This window comes from Mesocricetus auratus, unplaced genomic scaffold (genome assembly GCF_017639785.1).
Source record: "Mesocricetus auratus isolate SY011 unplaced genomic scaffold, BCM_Maur_2.0 Super-Scaffold_100011, whole genome shotgun sequence".
Lineage (NCBI taxonomy): Eukaryota > Metazoa > Chordata > Mammalia > Rodentia > Cricetidae > Mesocricetus > Mesocricetus auratus.
Window position 1 is genome coordinate 2,649,066 of NW_024429195.1, and position 23,516 is coordinate 2,672,581.

Consider the following 23,516-nt stretch of genomic DNA (forward strand, 5'->3'; position numbering starts at 1 on the left):
TGCCTCAGCCTCTGTGAGTTTACATACACGTCAGGCATGTTGTGGCTGGAAGAGTCACTCCTGGGGGTCATCTACCACCTCTGGCTCTTAAAACCTGATGGGCTCCTCTTGGGCATATATCCCTGTTGGCCTGAGTGATCTCATGGACTCTCAAATACCACAGGCTACTGCCAAGGCCATTAGTTTCCCTTCACAATCTAATGGTCAGGCCCTTTTGTCAAAACCAGAAAAGTCAACCTGGTGCCCAACTAGAAGCTTCACCCCTATTTACTAGCATCTGTGGTCCTAGAATATATTCTGCATGCTGCTAGTGATGAGAAGGAATCATCATTAGCACCTAGGTACAAACCCTATGATCTATAGCATCAAACTCCCTGCAAATTATACTAATGCAATAGGGACACAAATGTCATGAAAATAGCCAACCACTTTTTGATTGGACTTAAGGCCCACACCATGACACAGAACTCATACCTAATACTACTGAAGTAGCCAAGAGCCTGAGACTAGATAGGTCATGGGCCTAGGGGAAAATCTATGACTATTATTCTGTTTAAAGAACATAGCCAAAAAAATGACTCCTGGCCTTCCCCCTCCTCCCTCCAGTAGAGTGGTGAGTGCCAGGGCCTCCTCCAGCCAACATCTCCCTCTTTGAGTCCCCTGTCCTGCAGAGGCCACCAGATCCTACTGGCCACCAAATCCTGCAGAGGGACCTGGAGGCAGCCGAAAGCATCCAGAATCAGTCACCATTCCTGCCTTTCCCCTCCACCCCCCAGTAGAGTGAGCCAGCCAGTGTAAAGCTAGTGCTTCTGGGAGAGAGAAGAGGATAGACTCTTGAACTCATACCTACCAGAAGTGGAAGAGACCCCACTTATACCCCTGGAAGAAGAGATGGGAAGATGATAGTTTAGGAACACATATGACAACAGAAAGTCTTACATGACACCACCAGAGTCTAAGGAATCTACAACACCAAGACATGAACATCCCAACTCAGATGAAACAGAAGAGAATGATGTTTTTAAAAACTTCATGAAATTGATAGAGGCCTTCAAAGAAGATATGAGAAAATCCCTTAAGGAAATGGAAGAAAAATCAAACCAAACAATACAAGAAATCAACAAATCTATTAAAGAAAGCCAAGAAAAAAAACAATCAAACTGATGGAGGAAACAATGCAAATGGTTCAAGACCAGAAAATTGAAATAGAGACAAAAAAGAAAACACAAACTGAGGGAGTGCTGGAAATAGAAAAGCTGGGTAAACGATCAGGAACCACAGATACAAGCATAACCAACAAAATACAAGAGATGGAAGAGAGAATATCAGACACTCAAGATAAACTAGAGGAAATAGATTCATCAACCAAAGAATATCTTAAACCCAACAAATCCTTATCACAAAATATCCAGGAAATATGGGACACCGTGAAAAGACCACACCTAAGATTATTAGGTATAGAAGAAGGTAAAGAAATGCACCTCAAAGGTGCAGAAAACATATTCAACAAAATCATGGAAGAAAACTTCCCAACCTGAAGAAGGACATGCCTCTGAAAGTGCAAGAAGTTTATCGAACATCAGACTGGATCAGAAAAAAAATCCTCTCGCCACATAAATAGTCAAAACACCAAGCATATAGAGTAAAGAAAGGCTGTTAAGAGCAGCGAAGGAAAAAGGCCACGTAACATATAAAGGCAGACCTATCAGAACTATACCCAACTTCTCCATGGAAACCCTGAAAGCCAGAAGGTCCTGGATAGATATTCTACAAACACTAATAGATCATGGATGCCAGCCCAGACTACTATACCCAGCAAAACTCTCAATCACTATAGATGGAGAACACAAGATATTCCATGGCAAACCCAGATTTACACAATACATATCTACAAATTCAGCCCTACAGAAGGTTCTGGAGGGAAAACTCCAACCCAAGGAAGTCAACTACACTCAGAAAAATATAGGCAATAGATAATCTTACTTCACCAAAAGCCAGAAATAGGGGGGAAAACTCACACACAATACCACCACCAAAAACAAATCCAAAACAAGCAAGAATCAGCAATCAACGGTCATTAATATCCCTCAATATCAATGGTCTTAACTCACCTATAAAAAGACACAGGCTAACAAAATAGATATGAAGACAGAATCCATCCTTCTGCTGCATACAAGAAATACACCTCACCTTCAAAGACAGGCATTACCTCAGAGTCAAGGGTTGGGAAAAGATTTTCCAATCAAATAGACCCAAGAAACAAGCTGGTGTAGCAATCATAATATCTAACACATTAGACTTCAAACTAAAATCAATCAAAAGAGATGAAGAAGATCATTTCAAATTCATCACAGGAAAAATCCATCAGGATAAAGTCTCAATTCTGAACATCTATGCCCCAAATACAAAGGCGCCCAGGTTCATAAAAGAAACACTACTAAAACACAAATCACACATAAGATCTCACACAGTTATAGTAGGAGACTTCAACACCCCACTCTCACCACTAGACAGGACCACCAGACAGGAAACTAACAGAAGTTATGACCCAATTGGGTTTAACAGACATTTATAGAACATTCCATCCAAACACAAAAGAACCTTTTCTAAAATCGACCACATTCTTGGCATCATATCAAATCTCAACAGATTAAAAAAAATTAGAACTTGGGAGGCAGAGGCAGGTGGATCCCTGTGAGTTCGAGGCCGGGCTGGACCAACAGCCTCCAAAACAATACAGAGAAACCCTGTCTCGTAAAACCAAAAAAAAAAAATTAGAATAACCCCCTGTATTGTATCAGACCACCATGTTTTAAAGGTAGAACTCAACAACAGCACAAACTGTAGAAACCCTACCAAGTCATGGAAATTGAACAATACATAATTACACCATTCCTGGGTGGAGGAAGAAATAAAAAGAAGAAATTAAAGACTTCCTAAAATCAATGAGAACGAAGACACAACATAACCAAACTTGTGGGACACTTTGAAAGCAGTGCTAAGAGGAAAGTTCATAGCACTAGGTGCCCACATGAAGAAACTGGAGAATAGTCACACTAGAGAATTAACAGCACAATCGAAAGCTCTATAACAAAAAGAAGCAAAATCACCCAGGTGGAGTAGATGCCAGGAAATAATCAAATTAAGAGTTGAAATCAATAAAGTCAAAATAAAGAAAACAATACAAAGAATCAAGGAAACTAAGAGCTAGCTGGTTCTTTGAGAAAATCAACAAGATATACAAACCTTTATCCAAACTAACCAAAAGGCAGAGAGTAAGAGAGAGAGCATTCAAACTAACAAAATAAGAAATGAAAAGGGGGATATAACAACAGACACTGAGAAAATCCAGAGAATCATCAGGTCATACTTTGAAAACCTGTCATCCACAAAATTCAAAAATTTAAAGGAAATGGATAGATATCACTTACCAAAATTAAATCAAGAATAGGTAAACAATTTAAATAGACCTAAAACCCCTAATGAAATAGAAACAGTCATCAAAACTCTCCCAACCAAAAAAAGGCCAAGGCCAGATGGTTTCAGTGCAGAATTCTACCAGAAATTCAAAGAAGAGCTAATACCAGTACTCCTCAAACTGTTCCATGAAATAGAAGTAGAAGGATCACTGCCAAACTCTTTTTATGAGACTACAATTACCTCGGTAACCTAGCCACACAAAGATAAGACTAAGAAAGAAAACTGCAGACCAATGTCACACATGAACATTGACACAAAAATACTCAATAAAATGTTGGCAAAATGGAATCCAAGAACATATCAGAAAAATCATCCTCCATAGTCATGTAGGCTTCATCACAGGGATGCAGAGGTGGTTCAACATAAGAAAATCTATCAATGCAACCATATAAACAAACTTCAAAAGAAAAACCGCATGATCATCTCACTGGATGCTGAAAAAGTCTACGACAAAATCTAACACCTTCATGACAAAGGTCCTGGAGAGATCAGGGATAACAGGAACATACCTGAACATAATAAAAGCAATATACAGCAAACCATCAGCCAACCCCAAACTAAATCGAGAGAATCAAGACGATTCCTCTAAATTCAGGAACAAGACAAGGGTGTCCACTCTTTCCATATCTCTTCAATATTGTACTTGAAGTTCTACCTAGAGCAATAAGACAACAAAAGGAGATCAAGGGGATACAAATTGGAAAGTAAGAAGTCAAACTTTCACTATTTGCAGATGATATGATAGTTTACATAAGTGATCCTAAAATCTCTACCAGGGAACTCTTTCAGCTGATAAATACCTTCAACAAAGTTGCAGGATACAAAACTAACTCAAAAAAATCAGTAGCCCTACTATATACAGACGATAAAAGGATTGAGAAGAAATCAGAGAAATGCCACCCTTTACAATAGCCACAAACAACATAAAATATCTTGGGGTAACTCTAACCAAACAGGTGAAAGACCTGTATAGCAAGAACTTAGAGTCTTTAAAGAAAGAAATTAAAGAAGATACCAGAAAATGGAAAGATTTCCCATGCTCTCGGATTGGTGGGATCAACATAGTAAAAATGGCAATCTTGCCAAAAGCAATCTACAAATTCAGTGCAATCCCCATCAAAATAATAATAATATGGTGATAAATAATAATAGCAATAACAATAATAATAGCAGTGAAAATAGCCTGCCTTTCGTAAGCAATTTACACAAAAATAAATACAAAGAATCACAATCTGTTATTTCTTGGGACAATTTTATAAAGAATTTTGAAAGTTTTAAACCCAACTCTTTCTCATTTAACATCTCAATGTAGGGTTTGTTTGTTTTTTTTTAAATGGATACTTAAGACTCTTTAACAGGTATATGCATCCATATATAAAACAGCCTTGTAAGCAGAGATTCATGTCTGAACTTACGAACCTCCAAATCCCCTGTCATTGTCGCTAGGAATAAACCAGAAGGAAGCCTTGAAGAACTATTGTTGGGAGAGAGGCCCGTAGTGGCCACCAGGCGCTGATAACAATTGTTCTCAGGCTTTCCCACACATCCTCTGCAAAACCACATGATCTGAGAAACTCCTACATAGCCATGACTACATCACAAAGAGCCTGAGGATGTCAGAAACTTCTAAGTACCTCTAAGCAGAGAAATAATCATTGCCAGATTCCTAGAGAGACACCTCTGACATTCTGTCTTCAAGCCTGGATGTGCAGAAAATAACTTGATTCTAAAACGAGCTATACAGATGATGAAAGGGAGCAGAGAACCTACGGTTTCCAGATAGCCCGGCAAGCTATTCCTAGGAAAAAGCAATGTGTTGGCTTGCAGGGCACGACTCAGTATGACAGCATCTGGAAGTACAGAAAAGGGACTAGAAAGTACATCAAGAAGGAAAAAAAACAAAAACAAAAAAGAAGGAAAAAATTAATGTTAATTAAAAAAATAGAAACAAGGTGAACTAAAAATCCAACAGAAACTGGACGGGCTACAAAGTCAATAAAAACGGAAGGGTTTCCTTTCATTTAAAAAGTCCTTTCAACCGGGTGGTGGTGGCACACTCCTTTAATCCCAGCACTAGGAAGGCAGAGGCAGGTGGATCTATTTGAGTTCAAGGCCAATCTGGTCTACAGAGCGAGTTCCAGGACAGCCTCCAAAGCCACAGAGAAACCCTGCCTCGATCCCCTCCCCCCCTGCAAAATAAAAGTCTTTTCATCAACTAAAGTATACTTAAAGAGAGTGCCCTGAAATAGAGACATTGGAAGTGACCCAAAACCCTCTATCTTCACCCATAAAAGTGACCAAAAATAGAATTGTGCTTCTCTAAAAGTGTCCTATTAAAAGAAAACAAAAAAATGAAAAACATTCCAGATTAAAATTCTATTCACAAAATAAACACACCACCCTCACCAATACAGAGAAGAATACTACCATTATACAGTACTTAAAATACAATTAAATATTCTCCACCCAAAAAAAATTCCTCAGAGATGTGCAAAATTATCTTGTGATGGGGGAAGTCCTTCTGTGTATATGTTGTCCTACTGGTCGATAAATAAAGCACTGTTGGCCAATAGGGAAGCAAGATAGGTGGGACTAGGAGTCAAGGAGGATTCTGGGAAATGTAGTCAAGGGTAGGGAGTCACCATGTGATCCCAGGTGGAGAGGGTGCAAGTCTGGCATTCTCGGTAAGATAAGTCCTTATAAAAATATATATTAGTAATTATGGGTTAGTAATTAAGTCAGAGCCAGCAATTAAGAAACTGTAGCAAACGGCCAACAGCTTCATAATTAATATAGTGTCTCTTGTGTTATTTGGGGGCAGAGACAGCGGCGAGACCCAGGCAGCTGGCGGGAAAGAAATCATGTTACAATCTTGAATTGCAGATGTCAAAATTAAGGGATATGTCACAACTGGAAAGGTAGCGTGAATGCTATGGGAGCAAGCAACCACCTAAAACTCCATAAGACAAAAAACTCATGCCTGTCATGGTTAACTGGGCCTAGAACCAGTGACTGGACCTGGGAGAGAACTTTTTACTATTTATTCTGCTAAATAAACATAGTATTAAATGATCCCCCTGAATCTTGTAGACTCAATTGTTGCTGTTTTACTCAGCCCTGATTAGAGGGCTTCTTTTTGCAGTCGATGGAGCATATCGGAGATGAAGAATCGATCAAGGTCCAGAGAATAAGAGACTATGGAGTGCTCAGTCCTAAATAGGACATCTCTATCACACCCTTCCCCCTTACCGTAAGAGCTAGAGGCAGTAGATGGCCACGCCAGCCAAAGACTCGCGCAAGACCAAGCCAGCTAAAATCCCAACACGAATTGGGAGGGGCTCATGAAGTCCCACCCATAGCTGAGAAGCTATAGGTTAACTGATGGCTTCTGGGGAAAAGAGAGCCAGTTTTCTTCGGGGATGCTGCCCCTGAGAGGCTGCCGTGATCTAGTAGAAGGCTCTTAATTCATACACGGGTAGTCATCACTAAGTGAACTTGGTGGACTTATATAAAAAAATGGTGCATAAAGTTGGAAGGGAATAGCGGTAGTAAGGAAATAGGGGAGAACTTCTGGAGAAGTGCGTCTCACTCCTCCCATTCCAAACCCCACCCCCTCAAAAACCCACCACGCAGCAACTCCTCCCCTCAGAAAGCCCTCCAAGCATCAGCTCCTTCCCTGGAGGCTGCTCAAGACCACCACGACTATAGGCTCCTTAAGACCTGGTAGCCGTATTTGCCACGTGATTCCTCTTCTGCCCTCCTTAGAGTCACCCGGGAGTTGCATTGCCCTGTTCATTAAACCTGAGTTTAATAATTCGGTTTGATTGACTTACTGCACCTGCAGTATTGGTGGACTTCCAATAATCCCGGGATTCAGAACCTATCAGTAAGTACTCTCTGATCCTCATGCATGTATAGAATCTAAAATGTTGATCTCGCTAGAGGTCAAGATCGTGATTATCAGCGGCTGGAAAGCCTAAACTGGGAAAGGGCGGGATCGAGAGGGGCTGGACAGAGTCCCAATTAGATAAAAGCAAGAAGCTCCGGCGCGCAATCGGTGACTCTAGCTGTGCTGTATGTTTCTAAAAGCGAGGGCTTTAAGCACTGTCGTCATAAGGGAACGGCAAACATTGGAGAAGACAGAGACGTCTAACCTAAACATCATGTACTGTGCATGGAAACGTTGCGGAGCAGCCCATAAACATGCGGAGCTTTTGGGTGTTTATGAGTCCTTTAAAAAAAATAGATTCAACTTTAAAACAGAAATGTACCTTTTTTTTCCTCCAGTAGATGCAGAAACCCAAAGAAATAAAAAGGGTTGACTTTACTTGAAAAGGAAACAACAAAAAAAGACATTTCTGGGTTTAAGACAGGAGTGGCAAAGAGGTAAAGAATGCCTTTCGATGGAAATTTAGTAAGATCTACTGAGCAAAGGCAGAAGAGCACAGGACAGAAATGAGACAGGGGAGAGACCCTGAGAGGGTGGATTGGGTGAAAGCAAACACAGAGGAGGCTTAGGGCCATTGGCTTTGGTGACACGCTCGTTGAACACGAGGGCCTGAGTTCAGACCCCAAACGCAGAAATAAAAGATGGCATAGTAGAGTGCATTGTAACCCCGGAACTGATGAGAGAGCCAGGCAAATCACTAGTGCTCACCAGGCCAGCCAGCCTAGTTAGGTAGGTGAGCCCCAAGTTCAGTGAGAGATCCTGTCTCAAAACACACACAAAAAAACTTAACATGAAAAGTGAATGAGGAAGACCCCCAACATTGGCCTCTGTTCCCCACACGCTTGTACACATACAATAACAGACACACATGTGTATCACATGCATGTGTGCACATCCCTCACGACTGTATAAAACACAAAAGTGGTCAAAATAACCATGGTCAGAGTGCTTGAAAAGATAATGTACTGAAAAAACGAACACTTAATACCAAAATCTACGAAAATGTTCCAAAGCTTTAAAAAAATACGAATTTTCATGTGTTTTTAAATGTGTTGTATTCGAGGAAAACTGATTTGCAACTAGAGTATTTTACACTTCATTGGTATCCTTGAAAGTAACATAGAGTCAAGTGAAATACCGTATCAGTTCTACTAACCTTTGATGTCTCAGTGTTCCAAAATATTGTAGAATTCCTTGGAATAACAAGCTCAAACATAGCATCTCTGAAGTTGAATTTCCCAACTGTCGCAAAGGAAACGTCTCCATTGTTGTCTAATTGCCAGTTCAGGATATCATAGTGTCCGTGTAGTACATCTCCATTGTCATCCAGAACTAGCCACTTTCCATCATGTGTTTTAAATTTAATTCCCTTCATATAGTACATCAGCTGGAAAGCAACATGGGAGGAGGAAGAGGAGGAGGAGGAGGAGGAGAAAAAAAAACAAGGTAGGGAAACAATTTATAAAAGTTCAGTTGCCTAGAAGGTATTTCATAAAGAAAATCATTTCAAATTCTTATCTAATTCGTGAAATTGTACTGCTTCCTCTGGGCACCTCCATTTTTTAATCTACCACGACAACCAATAGCCACACATGCAATCAATCCTGAAGCGCGGCTTGGCCGCATGGAAACGTGCTCCAAACGTAAATGCACGGCAGGTTACAAAGACCTCACTAAGAGTTTTCTGGTAAGATGGCACTCTGGACGCTGCTGCTTGTAAGCTGGCATGGTGGACTGTAAACTATCGAAAGCCAGAATAAGGCTGGGGGAGTGGAGGAAGGGGTTGGGCTCCGGACCAAAAACAAAAAGAAAGAAGGCCTTCGAAACCCAGAGAGGAAATGAAAGAATACATGAAATGTGCAAAGAAAAGAGATGAGCCACACATGGGAGGGAAAAAAAACACAGTAAGGCAAACCCAGCTTCCACCATGGAGGGAGGAAACTACTTCCAAGGGGAAACCGAGAGCCATGCAGCCCCTCCCCTTAGGACCAGGCTGTCCCTTCATTCCTCCAGCAGACTGGTTAACGGCGGAGGAAAAAAGCCCATTTGCCACACCAGGTGGCTCAGAGACCAGCGCCTGAGGGTGCCGCCGTCCAGAGGGTCCCTGTTGCTCAAATGGAACAACCCTGGGAGAATAAGATTGGGGAGCCTCGACTTGGCCTGTCACAGCTCCTGAGTGTCAGTTGTTGCATAGGACAGGGTAGCTGATACAGGCAAGAATACATAGCAGGAGGCCCAGCAGTGGTTAGGAAATACATGGGGAGGTATAGCCCCAGCCTGGGTTAACAAGAGCAGATTTTACTAGCTGAGACTGACCCTGGAGTTTGATAGCACTCAGGCTGAGGTCTGGGGGGGGGGGTGTATATCAGGGCGCGGTATATCAAACTCTGGAGCCAAAAACTGTTTGTTCTCTTCGGCTGCAGGACTGAAGTTCCAGGGGTACGTATGATACCCACAGCTGCATCCTTCCAGGGGGGGCGATTCAGGATTTCTTGAACATGTGGACGCGGATCCTTAACCTGTATCAACCTCGGTACTGCGGTTGCTTCCCACACTCGCTAGGCACATCGGACACACCCTAGTGTAAGCCTAAGCCACCCTAGAGAACATAATCCAGGAAGTCTCTCCCAAGGGCAGGGGAGGGGCCACAGAGCATCCCAGCCCACGGGATGCAAATAAGTATAAGCAGCAGAGGCACCTGTAAGCAAAGGAGTGTTAGGAGTGTTAGACAGCTCTGACGGGTATAAGACGCTTGCCCACTACTAATCGCAACAGCATCACCACAGGAAAGGGAAAGCCCACAAATTCAAGTGTCACGTTTGTCCTATACTCTCTCTGTCTCTGTCTGTCTGTCTCTGTCTGTCTGTCTCTCTCTCTCTCTCTTTCCCTCTCTCTCTCCCTCTCTCCCTTCCTCCCTCCCTCTCCACTCTTTTTCCCCTCTCTCTTTCCTCTGCCCATTCTCTCTCTTGAATTTTTTTTCCTATTTACTATACTTTCATCACTTTTGGTACTTTATTGTGTTATTTAAATTTTTGTGTTTCTGGTTGTTATTCCCCTTAGTAATGTAATTAAATTTGCCTACAAAACCTTTTCCCTTATTGGGATTGTTTCTGCTGTTGTTTTAGCCTTTTCACTGGTGCCTTTTTGCGTATTTGCACTTGTTTTTCGCTTGGTTGGTTGGCGGGTTGCCGGCTTTTAATCTTTGTTTCTGATTTTTCCCACACCTAATATTTCCTACATTTAATATTTTCACTTTAACTTACTGTTTTTAAATACTCTTATTTTATCATTTTAATGCCCATTCTTACATTTGTTTGCTGTTGTTTTTGAAGTTTTTCGTTATTGGGTTTTGTTGTTATTTTCTTTTTGCATTTCTTTTTTTTTCAAGCCTCTTCCTTGTTTCTCTTCCCTCTCTCTCTCTCTCTCTCTCTCTATATATATATATATATATATATATATATATAGATAGATAGATATCTGTAACCCTTGCTTTTTTTTCTTCCACATAACTTATTTCTCCTCTGTTTCTTCACTCTCTCTGACTACTTCCTGTATCTCATCCATTTACAGTTTCTATGCCTGCCCTAAATATTTACTTTCAGCTACTAGCACATTCCTCAGTAGCTTTTTCCATTTTTAATCTATGGTCAATGATGGTGGATCTCCAGGCTGCAATTGATGCCACGCACATTTGTATAGCTTTAATGGGTTTACTGTATTGCTGTTACAACAGTCTGAATTCTCCTCGCTGAGTGGTACTGAGGATTGAAACTTTCGTCAGTAGCCCGGTCAAGGAAAAGATTCTGAAATCAAGTCAGAAGAGACATTCAAACCACAACACAGAAATGCAAGACCTGTAGGGAGAGATCTAACCAGCCTCGCCAGACGGGTGTGGTCATGTACATGAGGTGTGGGCATCATCACAGGTGCGTACATGAGGTGTGGGATTTGGTCTGGGGTCCCAGACAGGCTCGCTCTCTCGTGGTTCTGGTTTGGTCATGGAGAGCAGCTGAGTGTGGATCCTCAGGGCTAGAACTTGTGGGTCATCCATTTCTTATGTAAGTGACTTCTCTCTGAATAAATTTAACCTATATTTAACCTAGTCCCGTGTATTTTAGTCTGTGCCCTTACAAAGACCTTGGAGAGGGGTTCATGGGATGTGGTAAAGAATGCTGACTTCCTTGCTTGAAATGGCACTCTTAAACTACCAGCGGCTACTATTACCTGAACAAGATCTGCACAAAACTGGACCAACCCCTATCATAGAAGAGAAAGGGGCTCATGCTTTCCCAACCCTTCCTAGGGATGTATAGACAGTTGATGATTGCTAGGGAGAAAGAGGTTTATTTATTCTTCAGTAGTCCAGTCACTGGCAAGGGTAAAAGCTTCTGTGAACAAACTCTTTTAACTGTCCTACCAAGATCCCTAGTGAAACTCATTGGATCACACACACACACACACACACACACACACAAAGAATACATCAAAGTAGAAGAGGGACAAGAGAAGATGATCTGGTGAATATGATCGTACATGTATAAAAATATCAAAATGAAACATGTAATTAACGTAACAGTAACTAGATCTATTTTATTCCATTTAAATGAAATAAAATGGAAATCATACAGCAACTTGAACTAAGAGGAAAAAAGAAATTTTCTGGGCAGTGGTGGCCCACCCCTTTAATCCTAGCATGTGAAAGCAGAAGAGAGGGACCTTAAAAACAACTTTATGAAGATGATACTCTCAAAGAGGAAATGAGAAATTCTATTAAATGGAGGGGGAAAAAGCAAACAAAAAATGCAGGAAGTGGAAGAAAAGACTAACCATGAAATAAGCAAATCTCTTAAAGAAATAAGCAAATCTCTTAAAGAAAGTGAGGAAACACAACAAAAAAAAAACAAAGTGAAGGAAACAATTCAAAAAGTACAAAGGTTGAAAGCTGAAATAGAAACAATAAAGAAAACATAGAATGAGGGAATGCTGGAAATAGAAAAGTTGGTTAAATGATCAGGAACTACAGATGTAAGTATCACCAATAGAATACAAGAGAGAACCTCAGGTGTTGAAGACTCCATGGAGGAAATAGAGTCATCGACCAAAGAAAACCTTAAGCCCAACAAATCCCTAACACAAAATATATAGGAAATATGGGACACCGTGAAAAGACCAAACCTAAAAATAATAGGTACAGAAGAAGGCAAAGAAATACAGCTCAAGGGTACAGAAAACATATTTGACAAAATCATAGAAGAAAACTTTCCAAACTAAAGAAAGACATGCCTATGAAAGTACAAGAAGCTTACAGAACACCAAATAGAGTGGGCCACAAAATCCCCTTGCCACATAATAAAACAACAAAATTACAGAATAAAGAAAAAATATTAAGAGCTGCAAAGGAAACGGGCCAAGTAACATATAAAGGCAGACCTATCAGAATCACACCTGACTTCTCAAAGGAAACTCTGAAAGCCAGAAGGTCCTGGATAGATGCATTACAAATGCTAAGGGACCATGAATGCCAACCCAGACTACTATACCCAGCAAAGCTTTCAATCATTATAGACGGAGAAAACAAGATATTTCATGACAAAACGAGATTTACATGATAAATATCGACAAATCCAGCCCTACAGAAAGTACTGGAAGGAAAACTCCAACTCAAGGAGATTAACTACACTCACAAAAACATAGGCAATAGATAATCCCACTTTACTAAAAGTCAGGAAAAAGGGAAAACTTCATACACAATACCACCACCAAAAACAAATCTAAAACAAACAAGAATCAACAATAATGGTGATTAATACCCTCAATATTAATGGTTTTAACTCACCTATAAAAGACGCATGCTAACAGAATGGATACGAAGATAGAATCCATCCTTCTGCTGCATACAAGAAACACACCTCACCTTTATTGACAGACCTTATCTCAGATGTAAGGGTTGGGAAAAGATTTTCCAATCAAATGGACTCAAGAAACAAGCTGGTGTAGCAATCCAATGTCTAACAAGTTAGACTTTAAAAGTAAAATCAATCAAAAGAGATGAAAAAAGGTCATTTCATATTCAGTACAGGAAAAGTCCATCAAGATGAAATCTCAATTCTAAATATTTATGCCCCAAATACAAAGTCATCCACATTTATGAAAGAAACATTACTAAAGCTCAAATCACACATTAAACCCCACACACTTATAGTGGGAGACTTCAGCACACCACTCTCACCACTAGACAGGACCACCAGACAGAAAATTAACAAAAAAACAAAGGAACTAACAGAAGTTATGACCCAACTGGGCTTAACAGACATCTATAGAACATTCCATCCAACCACAAAAGAATATACCTTCTTCTCAGCACCACATGGAACCTTCTCTAAAATCGACCACATACTCGACAATATAGCAAACTTCAACAGATACAAAAAAATTGCAATAACACCCTGTATCCTATCAGACCACCATGCTTTAAAGTTAGAATTCAACAACGACAACACGAAATGCAGAAACCCTACAAACTCATGGAAATCAAACAATGCTCAATTGTACCATTCCTAAGTCAAGGAAGAAATAAAAAAGGAAAATAAAGATTTCCAAGACTTCAATGAGAATGAAGACACAACATACCCAAACTGATGGGACACTTTGACAGCAGTGCTAAGAGGAAAGTTCATAGCACTAGGTGCCCACATGAAGAAACTGGAGAACAGTCACACTAGAAAATCAACAGCACAACTGAAAGTTCTAGAACAAAAAGAAGCAAACTTACCCCGGAGGAGGAGACACCAGAAAATAATCAACTGAGGCCTGAAATCAATAAAGTAGAAACAACGTAAACAATACAAAGAATCAATGAAAAAAAAGAGTTGGTTCTTTGAGAAAATTAGCAAAATAGACAAACCTTTATCCAAACTAACCAAAAGGCAGAGAGAGAGCATGTAAATTAACAAAATCAGAAATGAAAAGGAGAACATAACAATCGACACTGAGGAAATTCAGAGAAACATCAGGTTATACTTTGAAAACCTGTACTTCAAAAAACTCAAAAATTTAAAGTAAATGCACAATTTTCTGGATAGATATCACTTACCAAAATTAAATTAAGAACAGACAAGCCATTTAAATAGACCTATAACCACTAATGAAATAGAAGCAGTCATCAAAAGTCTCCCAACCAAAAAAAAGACCAGGGCCAGAAAGTTTCAGTGCAGAATTCTACCAGAAATTCAAAGAAGAGCTAATACCAGTACTCTTTAAAGTATTCCACAAAATAGAAGCAGAAGGATCATTGCCAAACTCTTTTTACAAGGATGCAATTACGTTGGTACCCAAGCCACATAAAGACAAAACTAAGAAAGAGAACTACGGACAAATCTCCCTCATGAGCATTGATGCAAAAATACTCAATAAAATACTAGTAAATTGAATCCAAGAACACATCAGAAAAATAATCCACCATGATCAAGTAAGCTTCATCCAGGAATGCAGGAATGGTTCAATAGATAAAAATCCATCAATGTAATCCACCATATAAACAAACTGCAAAACAAAACCCACATGATCATCTCACTAGATGCTGAAAAACCTTTGACAAAACCCAACACCCCACGATAAAGGTCTTGGAGAGATCAGGGATAGCAGGAACATACCTAAACATAATAAAAGCAATATACAGCAAACCACCAGCTAACATCAAACTAAATGAAGAGAAACTCAATGCGATTCCACTAAAATCAGGAAGAAGACAAGGCTGTCCAGGCTCTCCTTATCTCTTCAACATTGTGCTGGAAGTTCTAACTAGAGCAATAAGACAACAAAAGGAGATCAAGGGGATACAAATTGGACAGGAAGAAGTCAAACTTTCACCATATGCAGGTGATATGATAAGCTTACATAAATGACCTGAAAAACTCTACCAGGGAGCTCTTACAGCTGATAAACACCTTCAGCAAAGTGGCAGGATACAAGATTAACTCAAAAAGAATCAGTAGCCCTACTATATAGAGATGATAAAGGAATCAGAGAAACATCACCCTTTACAATAGCCACAAAAAACATAAAATATCTTGGGTTAACACTAATCAAACAAGGGAAATACCTGTATAACAAGAACTTTAAGTCCTTAAGGAAGATACCAGAAAATGGAAAGCTCTCCCATGCTCTTATAGGCAGGCTCAACATAGCAAAAATGGCAATCTTACCAAAAGCAATCTACAGATTCAATACAATCCCCATCAAAATCCCAGAACAATTCTTCCAAGAATACTCAACTTAATATGGAAAAACAAAAAAACTCAGGATATCCAAAACAACCCTGTATAACAAAGGAACTTCCAGAGGCTTCACTATCCCTGACTTCAAGCTCTACTATAGAGCTATAGTCCTGATAACAGCTTGGCACAAACATAGAAAGGTAGACCAAGGGAATCGAACTGAAGACCCTGATATTAAACCACAACCTACAAACACCTGATTTTTGACAAAGATGCCAAAATTAAACAATGGAAAAGATAAAGCATATTCAATAAGTGGTGCTGGCCTAACTAGATGCTGGCATGTAGAAGATTGCAGATAAATCCATGTCTGTCACCATGCAAAAAACTTAAGTCCAAAGGGATCAAAGACCTCAACATAAACCCATCCACACTGAACCTCTTAGAAGAGAATTGGTACAGGAGACTGCTTCCTGAACATAACACTAGTAGCACAGACACTGAGATCGACAATTAATAAATGGGACCTCCTGAAACTGAGAAGCTTCTGTAAGGAAGCTTCTGTAAGGCAAAGGACACAGACAAGACAAAACGACAGCCCACAGAATGGGATAAGATATTCACCAACCTCACATCTGACAGACGGCTGATTTTCAAAATACACAAAGAATTCAAGACGCAAGTCTCCAAAGCACCAAACAATCCTATTAAAAAGTAGGGTACAGAACTAAATAGAGAATTCTCAATAGAGGAATCTAAAATGGTTAAAAGACACTTTTTAAAAAAGTGCTCAACATCCTTAGCCATCAGAAAAAAATGCAAATGAAAACAACTCTGAGATACCATCTTGCACCTGTCAGAATAGCTAAAATCAAAAACACCAATGACAGTTTACACTGGAGAGGATGTGGAGAAAGGGGAACACTCCTCCACTGCTGGTGGGAGTGCAAACTTCTGCGACCACTTTGGAAATCAGCGGTTTCTTAGGAAAATGGGAATCAATCTGCCTCAAGATTTAGTAATTCCACTCTTAGGCATATACCCAAAGGATGTGCATCCATACAACAAGGACATATGTTCAACTATGTTCATAGCAGCGTTGTTTGTAATAGCCAGAACCTGGAAGCAACCTAGATGCCCCTCAACCGAAGAATGGACACAGAAAATATGGTACATCTGCACAATGGAGTACTACTCAGAGAAAAAAAAAACGATGAAATCTTGAAATTCTCAGGCAAATGGGTGGAACTGGAAGAAACCATCCTGGGTGAGGAAATCCAGTCACAGAAAGACAAGCATGGTGTGTACTCGCTCATACATGGATATTTGACATAGCCTACAATCCACACCACCAGAGAAGCTAGAAAACAAGGAGGAGGGCCGGGCGATGGTGGTGCACGCCTTTAATCCCAGCACTCGGGAAGCAGAGGAAGGCGGATCTCTGTGAGTTCGAGGCTGGGCTGGACCAACAGCCTCCAAAACAATACAGAGAAACCCTGTCTCATAAAACCAAAAAATAAAAAAAGAAAACAAGGAGGATCCTAAGAGAGAAGTACATGGCCCCCCCAAAGAAGGGAAAAGGGACAAGATCTCCTGAACAAATTGGGAGCATTGGGGGAGAGGGAGGGAGGTAGGAGAAAGAGGAGGGGAGAAAAGGCAGGGGGAGGAGAACATGAGGGATCAGGAAGACTGAGACAGGGGAGGAATAGAGGACAGCAAGAAAAGAGATACCTTAATAGAGGGAGCCAGCATAGATTTCAAGAGAAATCTGGCACTGGGCAAATGTTCAGAGATCCACAGTGATGACCCCAACTAAGAATCTAGGCAGTAATGGAGAGGCCGCCTTTGACGCCCTTTCCCTATAACGAGATTGATGACTACCTTAATTGCCATCCTAGAGCCTTCATCCAGTAGCTGATGGAAGCAGAAGCAGACACCCACAGTTAAGTACTGAGCCATACTCCTGGAATCCAGTTGTAGAGAGGGAGGAGGCATGAGCAAAGCAGTCAAGACTGTGCTGGAGAAACCTGCAGAAGCAGCTGACCTGACCTAGTGAGAGCACACGGACCCTAGTTGTAAAGCTGGGGAACCAGTGTTGGACAGAACCGAGCCCTCTGAATGTGGGTGCCAGTTAGGAGGCCTGTGCAATCTATGGGACCTCTAACAGTGGAACCAGTATTTATCCCTAGTGCACAAATGGACTTTGGGAGCCCATTCTCTATGGAGGGATACTACTGCAGCCAGCCCAGATACACAGAGGAGGGCCTACGCCCTTCCCCAAATGATGTGACAGACTTTGATGACCCCCCATGGAAGGCCTCGCTATCCTTAGGGAGAGAGTGGGGGATGGGGATCACTGAGGAGCATGGGGGGCTGGGAGGGAGAGGGAACAACAGGGGGGATTGATTTGTAAAATAATTGTTTCTAAGTTTAAAAAGAAAGAGAGAGAGAGAGAGAGAGAGAGAGAGAGAGAGAGAGAGAGAGAGAGAGAGAGAGAGAGAAAGGCAGAGGCAGGCAGATCTCTAAGTTAGAGGATAGCCTGGTCAAAAGAGTGAGTTGCAGCACAGCCAGGGCTATACAGAAAAGCCCTCTCTGGGAAAAACTAAAAGAAAAAAATTATCGTCCCTCCCCCTTCCCCCCCACAAGCGCTGACAAGGAAATACTCCACATCCTTCAGTTCCATAGTGTTTCAGGGAAAAGGGTGTGCAAAAGTCAGGGCCCCAAGAGTATGTGGGAGTGATGTTCCACTTCCAGGATAATGGACCACAGCAACGGGAATTCTCTGAGGAAATACCCTTTCTCTATCTCTCGCCACGCCCCACCAATCTTACCGAGGCAATAGCATGCTCCCTTTTGTGGAAACGTAACCCATCACACTGGGACGTGTCCTTGGCTTCCCTTAGCATCCCATGCTGTTCTTGAATTTTCCAGCCAAAGCTCCTAGTGCAGTCGCCAACTCCCCAGAGATCAGCAAGGCTCACAGCAAGGCTGATGGACCCACCCTTTGTGCACACACAAGTGCCCGCTCAACTGGCTTCTCCGCAGCTGCCCGTCAGGCCTCCGTCCCATCTCTGCTTAACAACACTGTGACCCTGCTGTCTGCGCCTCAGCCCCTCCTCATCGTGTTTCTCCTTCTTCTTCCTCCCAACTCCATGAGTTCTCTCCCATTCCCCCTTCTCTTACAACCCCCCGCTCAGACAGACATACCCCCACCTGGGAACTTCCCACCCGGAACTCAGAGGAAAAAGAAAAGCAACCCCATCCTCTAGGAAAAACGGGCTTCCTCTTTGCAAGGTGGCTAGCAAGGACCTTGATACCCTCCAAGTGCTCCTTTCCCTGTGTCTGGCCTATACTAAATGCACTCCAGGCTAGAGCCATTTATCCAGGATGCCGCCACCTTCATTAGTGAATTCCAAAGGCTCCTGTGGCTTTTGAGCTGACTTGATGGGATAATCCACGTCATGCTGATCGCGCCACGCATGCGTGGTTAAAAGGCCTGCATCTGATGTTTCATGCCTGGGCAGGTGAGGTTCACACACACATAACCCCAAATACAGCCTGGTCATGCTCCCTTACTGTGACACACACAGAACCCTGTTGGCCATATTAGGCCACCAATCTAGGAAATAAAGAGGAAGGGTTTACTGATGTTAGGTGATTACTTAAAAAACTAATATCAAATATATTAATTACAATAAGCCACAGGGAGTAAACTACGGGTCTTCCAAGAACCTTCATGCCCGTTTTGACTGTAGGCTAGCTGAAACAATATGCAAGTAAACTGATCTAGACCTTGGGAGTCCAGAGACCAAGACATCTTGACTATACATTTTACAAGCTAAGCCTCTCTAGATATGAGACAAAAGCTCCAAAAACTATGCCAAAAACCCCAGACTACTTTGTCTGCCTTATTAAGCCTAGCCTCAAAAGTCTTTAATTACAAAATAGAGACTTCGAGGACCAGGAGGGTCAAACTGGAGGAAGAAAGGGACAAGAGGCAGATATATTTAATGGCGATGGCAATAGGCCTCCCTACCCAGCTCGGGAAATACTTGAGCTTCTGTCTAGTAGCCACCAGTTCAGTATGAGACTAGCTGGAACAATTCAAGCCAGCAACACCCAAGGTCATGGAATCAGAAATGACCACCATCATCATGTACAATCTGCAAAGTGTATTAGACACAAAATGTTCTAATAATTCTACTAATAATTGGCCTTCAAGAAGGGAGGCCAGTATTCATCTGTGAAAGGACAAATATTTCCGATTCTTTTCCTGGACTGTAAGGTACTCTATGAGGCATGGGGGGACATGGAGGGGATCTTCTCCCTTTGAGGACTAACAGATTTCAGGAACTCTAAAAGCTCCTATGTTCTGCATCTCTAGAGATGAGACTAGGGCGACTCTAGATATGGCAAGGGGGGGGGAATTACTTTCATTTTAGATATTGCCATCATTTTGTCAGCCCTTACCACCTTCTCTGGCTCAACCACTCCAGTTTCCAATTCCTCTTACTGATAGTGATGGCAAACTCTAACCAGTGAGTTTACCTGCAAAATATGCAAATCTTTCTTTTCTGGTCTGAAGCAATTGCTTCATTCCCCTCCTCATTAGAAATAGCTTGTCTGAGGGATACTTTCTCAGCCTAGACACACAGGGGAAGGTCTAGGCCCTGCTCCAAATGATTTGACAGACTTTGAAGATCCCCCATGGAAGACCTCACCCTCCCTGGGGAGCAAAATCGGGATGGGATAGGGGGCCAGGGGAGGAGGGGACGGACAGGGAACTGGGATTGACATGTAAAGCAAGCTTGTTTCTAATTTAAATAAAATAAAAAATGGACAAAAAAATTTTAAAAATCATCTTATCTAGAATTATTTTTGTCAGGGACATGGATTCCCCTCTGTTAATAAATGGGGACTTAAAATACACCTCCAACCAGGCTGTAGTGGTGCACACCTTAAATTGCAGCACTCGGGAGGCAGAGGCATGTGGATCTCTGTGAGTTCAAGACCAGCCTGGTCTACAAAGTGAGTTCCAGGACAGCCAGGGCTGTTACATAAAACCTTGTCTCTGGAAAGAAGAAACAAGAAACATATCCAAGTCAAACAGGTAAACCGTTTCTTTAAGTGGCCATGCAAGGAAATGTGACTATCCAATACAAAGGTAAATAGTTTTAAGGTTGTGAATATTTATGAATGGCATGCTATATCATGAAGTAAAACAACTCACCTGCCAGAAATGAAAGGTAGGTATATATGCACAAGTTTTATTTGGAGTATATGGCCCACGTCCCTCTTGACATCTACTGAGGTTATCCAGGGCATAAGCGATTGCATACACGGCTTGTTTGACATTGTTAGTGGTCCTGAGCTGAGATGTATCCAGGTAGGTATTTTTCAGGTCTTCCAGCTTCTCCTCTCCAGTGCAGAGCTGGTCAGACATGTCATACAATCTGTCTTCTTTGCCAGTCATATTCACTCTGTGGTCCACATTATAAGGCACACTGCTATTGGGCCAGGTACAGTTAAAGGCGGTTTGCCAGAATTCAATGGTCAAGACATCATCTGGATCCTTGCTAGGGTGCACATCGTAAAGAAATTCTTTCAGTCCCGGTATAACGGCTCTTGGTATTGCAAATCCAATCGTTCCACCAAAATATGGAAAGTACTCGGGCTTTGCAATGAGGGCTGAGGTAATCCAGGCTTCGCTGGCTATCCAGGTCCTGTCAGTTATGTTATGGTGAACCATTTCCAGCACAAAGGGGCTGAGGTCAATGTCAGAGGTGAAAAGCACGACGACTCTGGCAGTAGATGTCTTCACGGCAGTCACAGCCTTCTGCATTTTCTCGTTGGAGTAGATTTTGGGAATGGTTTCAGAGAAAGCAACGCAGAGGTTGGCAGTCTCCATGTTTTCCTTAAATGTTTTTACTCCATATTTCCCATAGTCATCATCAGCTGCAATAGCGCCTACCCAGACCCAACCAAAGTGTTTGATGAGAGTCACCATGGCCTTGGACTGGACCTTATCACTGGGCACTACACGAAGATAAGATGGAAACTGGAATTTGTCACTAAGAATTGAGCAGGAGGAGGTATAGCCCACCTACAATCGGAAACATTTATAGTTATTAGGAAACCAGAGCCAATTCTTAAAACGACAGCTTCAGAATACTCTGAGAGGGAAATCTCAGAACATCTCTCTTCTTCCTCACATTTTTTTCCACAGGGTGGGGGGGGAATGACTCCATACTTCTACTCAATGAGTGGGGCCCTGCTGTTGGGAGTGTGGTCTGTGTTGTCAACCCCAAGGGGATTAGGGCAGCCCTACCGTTGATAGCATTCAATGCGGTGTTTTTTCATGAGCAGCCCTGGCAGACAGGTCATTAGCCCTTTCCTTTGTCCTCCCTGGAGATATATGGTCACTCCCCTGAGTCACGGCATCCAGACTGCTCAGCAGCTTCAGCGTCTCATGCACAAAGACGATGGGATCAGCCCCCGCCCCCCCCACCAGTTTCTCTAGATTACAGTGTCTCCTCTGCCACCCCCGATTAGTTTCGCTCTCCTCTTTCCTTTCCGTCTTTCTCTTTACTACCCCGTTCTGCCAGGGCTTCAGCACAAGTAGACGCTAAAACTTAGACAGACAGAGGTAGTAAAAGCCTCAGGTGTAAGAAAGCATTTCCTACGATGCTCTCATCTTGTAAGTGTGTAGCTATGCGCACGAAGAAGTCCCCCCCTTTTTTTTTGTCGTTTTTGTTCAGTAATCCTTGCATGCATTTCCCATCTTTTTAGGTCTTGGCAATGGAACTCAGGTCGCCATGTGTTGGTGGCCGTTTTTTTTTGTGTATTTTCTGTGGCTTAACTCTCCATATCGCTCACTCGCCTTATCAGGTTAACTGATGCATCACTCCCAGCGGGGCCTCCTAGACTACAACCCCACAGCCTCACAACTGCCAGTTCCTTCACGGAAGCCAACGCACTCTGTGTTCCCATGTCTTGTCCTTCCGTGTCTCATCCTTAATCCTCTGGCTAACAAACTTTTACGGTCCGTCTTTAGAGTCCCATGGGCAGCAGCATCATAGACGCTATATCTACGGGAAAGAGCATTTTTTTTTTTAAGAAGCAAAGACAGGACTGGGGAGATGGGCCCCGAGGGGGGAAAGCGTTCACCCTGCAAGCCTGATGACCTGAGTTCAGTTCCCAAAATCCCAGGGGCGTACCTATATCTGTCACCTCAGCACTTCAGTAGCAAGATGGGAGGCAGGGGAAAGGAGAATTGGCCAGGAGCTCTCAGGACACCTAGCTTCGAGTTTACCAGACAGAATCAGTAACGAGAGAAACCCTGCCTCAACCTAAGTGGAAGGCAAGAAAGGACACGCTTAAAGTCGCCCTCTGAACTCCATGCTTGTGCCATGGCAAGTGTACGGATACGCTTGCACGTGGGCAATGCCTGTAAAGTTGTCTCAGCTATTGGTAAAAGTTGTCTCAAAAGAATTGGTAGCATCCCAAAAGGATATCCATGGTTGTTTTTTTTTTTTATTCCCAGACCCATTTTAGATTGTGAGTATGAGGACGTAGGTCATGATTCACAAGCATCAGCAGAAACCATAATCCCCCCCCAGCTTTATTCCAGCTACGGACCAACCGCCAAGTGTTTATCCACTTGGAGTTTGGTGGACGCCATCGGTGGAAGCAGGATGTTCTGGGCAGAGTAAACCACCCCCTCAGTGAGCCTCAGTTTCTCACGACTGAAGAGTCACTCAGAACATCGTCACACCCATCCTAGGGGGATCTTTGCAATTCATCTCAGCCTCTCCTGCACTCCTTTTTTTTTTTTTTTTTTTTTTTTTTTTGACAGTCTCCACATACTGTAT

General features: G+C 42.1%; 1 protein-coding gene across 1 annotated transcript in view; it reads right to left on the minus strand.

Annotated features, from left to right (window-relative positions):
- LOC121143148 (vomeronasal type-2 receptor 1) overlaps positions 1-23,516 on the minus strand; it is a 33,910-nt gene that overhangs the window by 4,677 nt on the left and 5,717 nt on the right. Inside the window, exons 3-4 of the mRNA XM_040754346.1 lie at positions 20,876-21,748; positions 8,586-8,816 (exon numbers count right to left, since the gene is read on the minus strand). Coding sequence (XP_040610280.1) covers positions 8,586-8,816; positions 20,876-21,748 — 1,104 coding nt within the window. The remainder of the gene's footprint in view (positions 1-8,585; positions 8,817-20,875; positions 21,749-23,516) is intronic.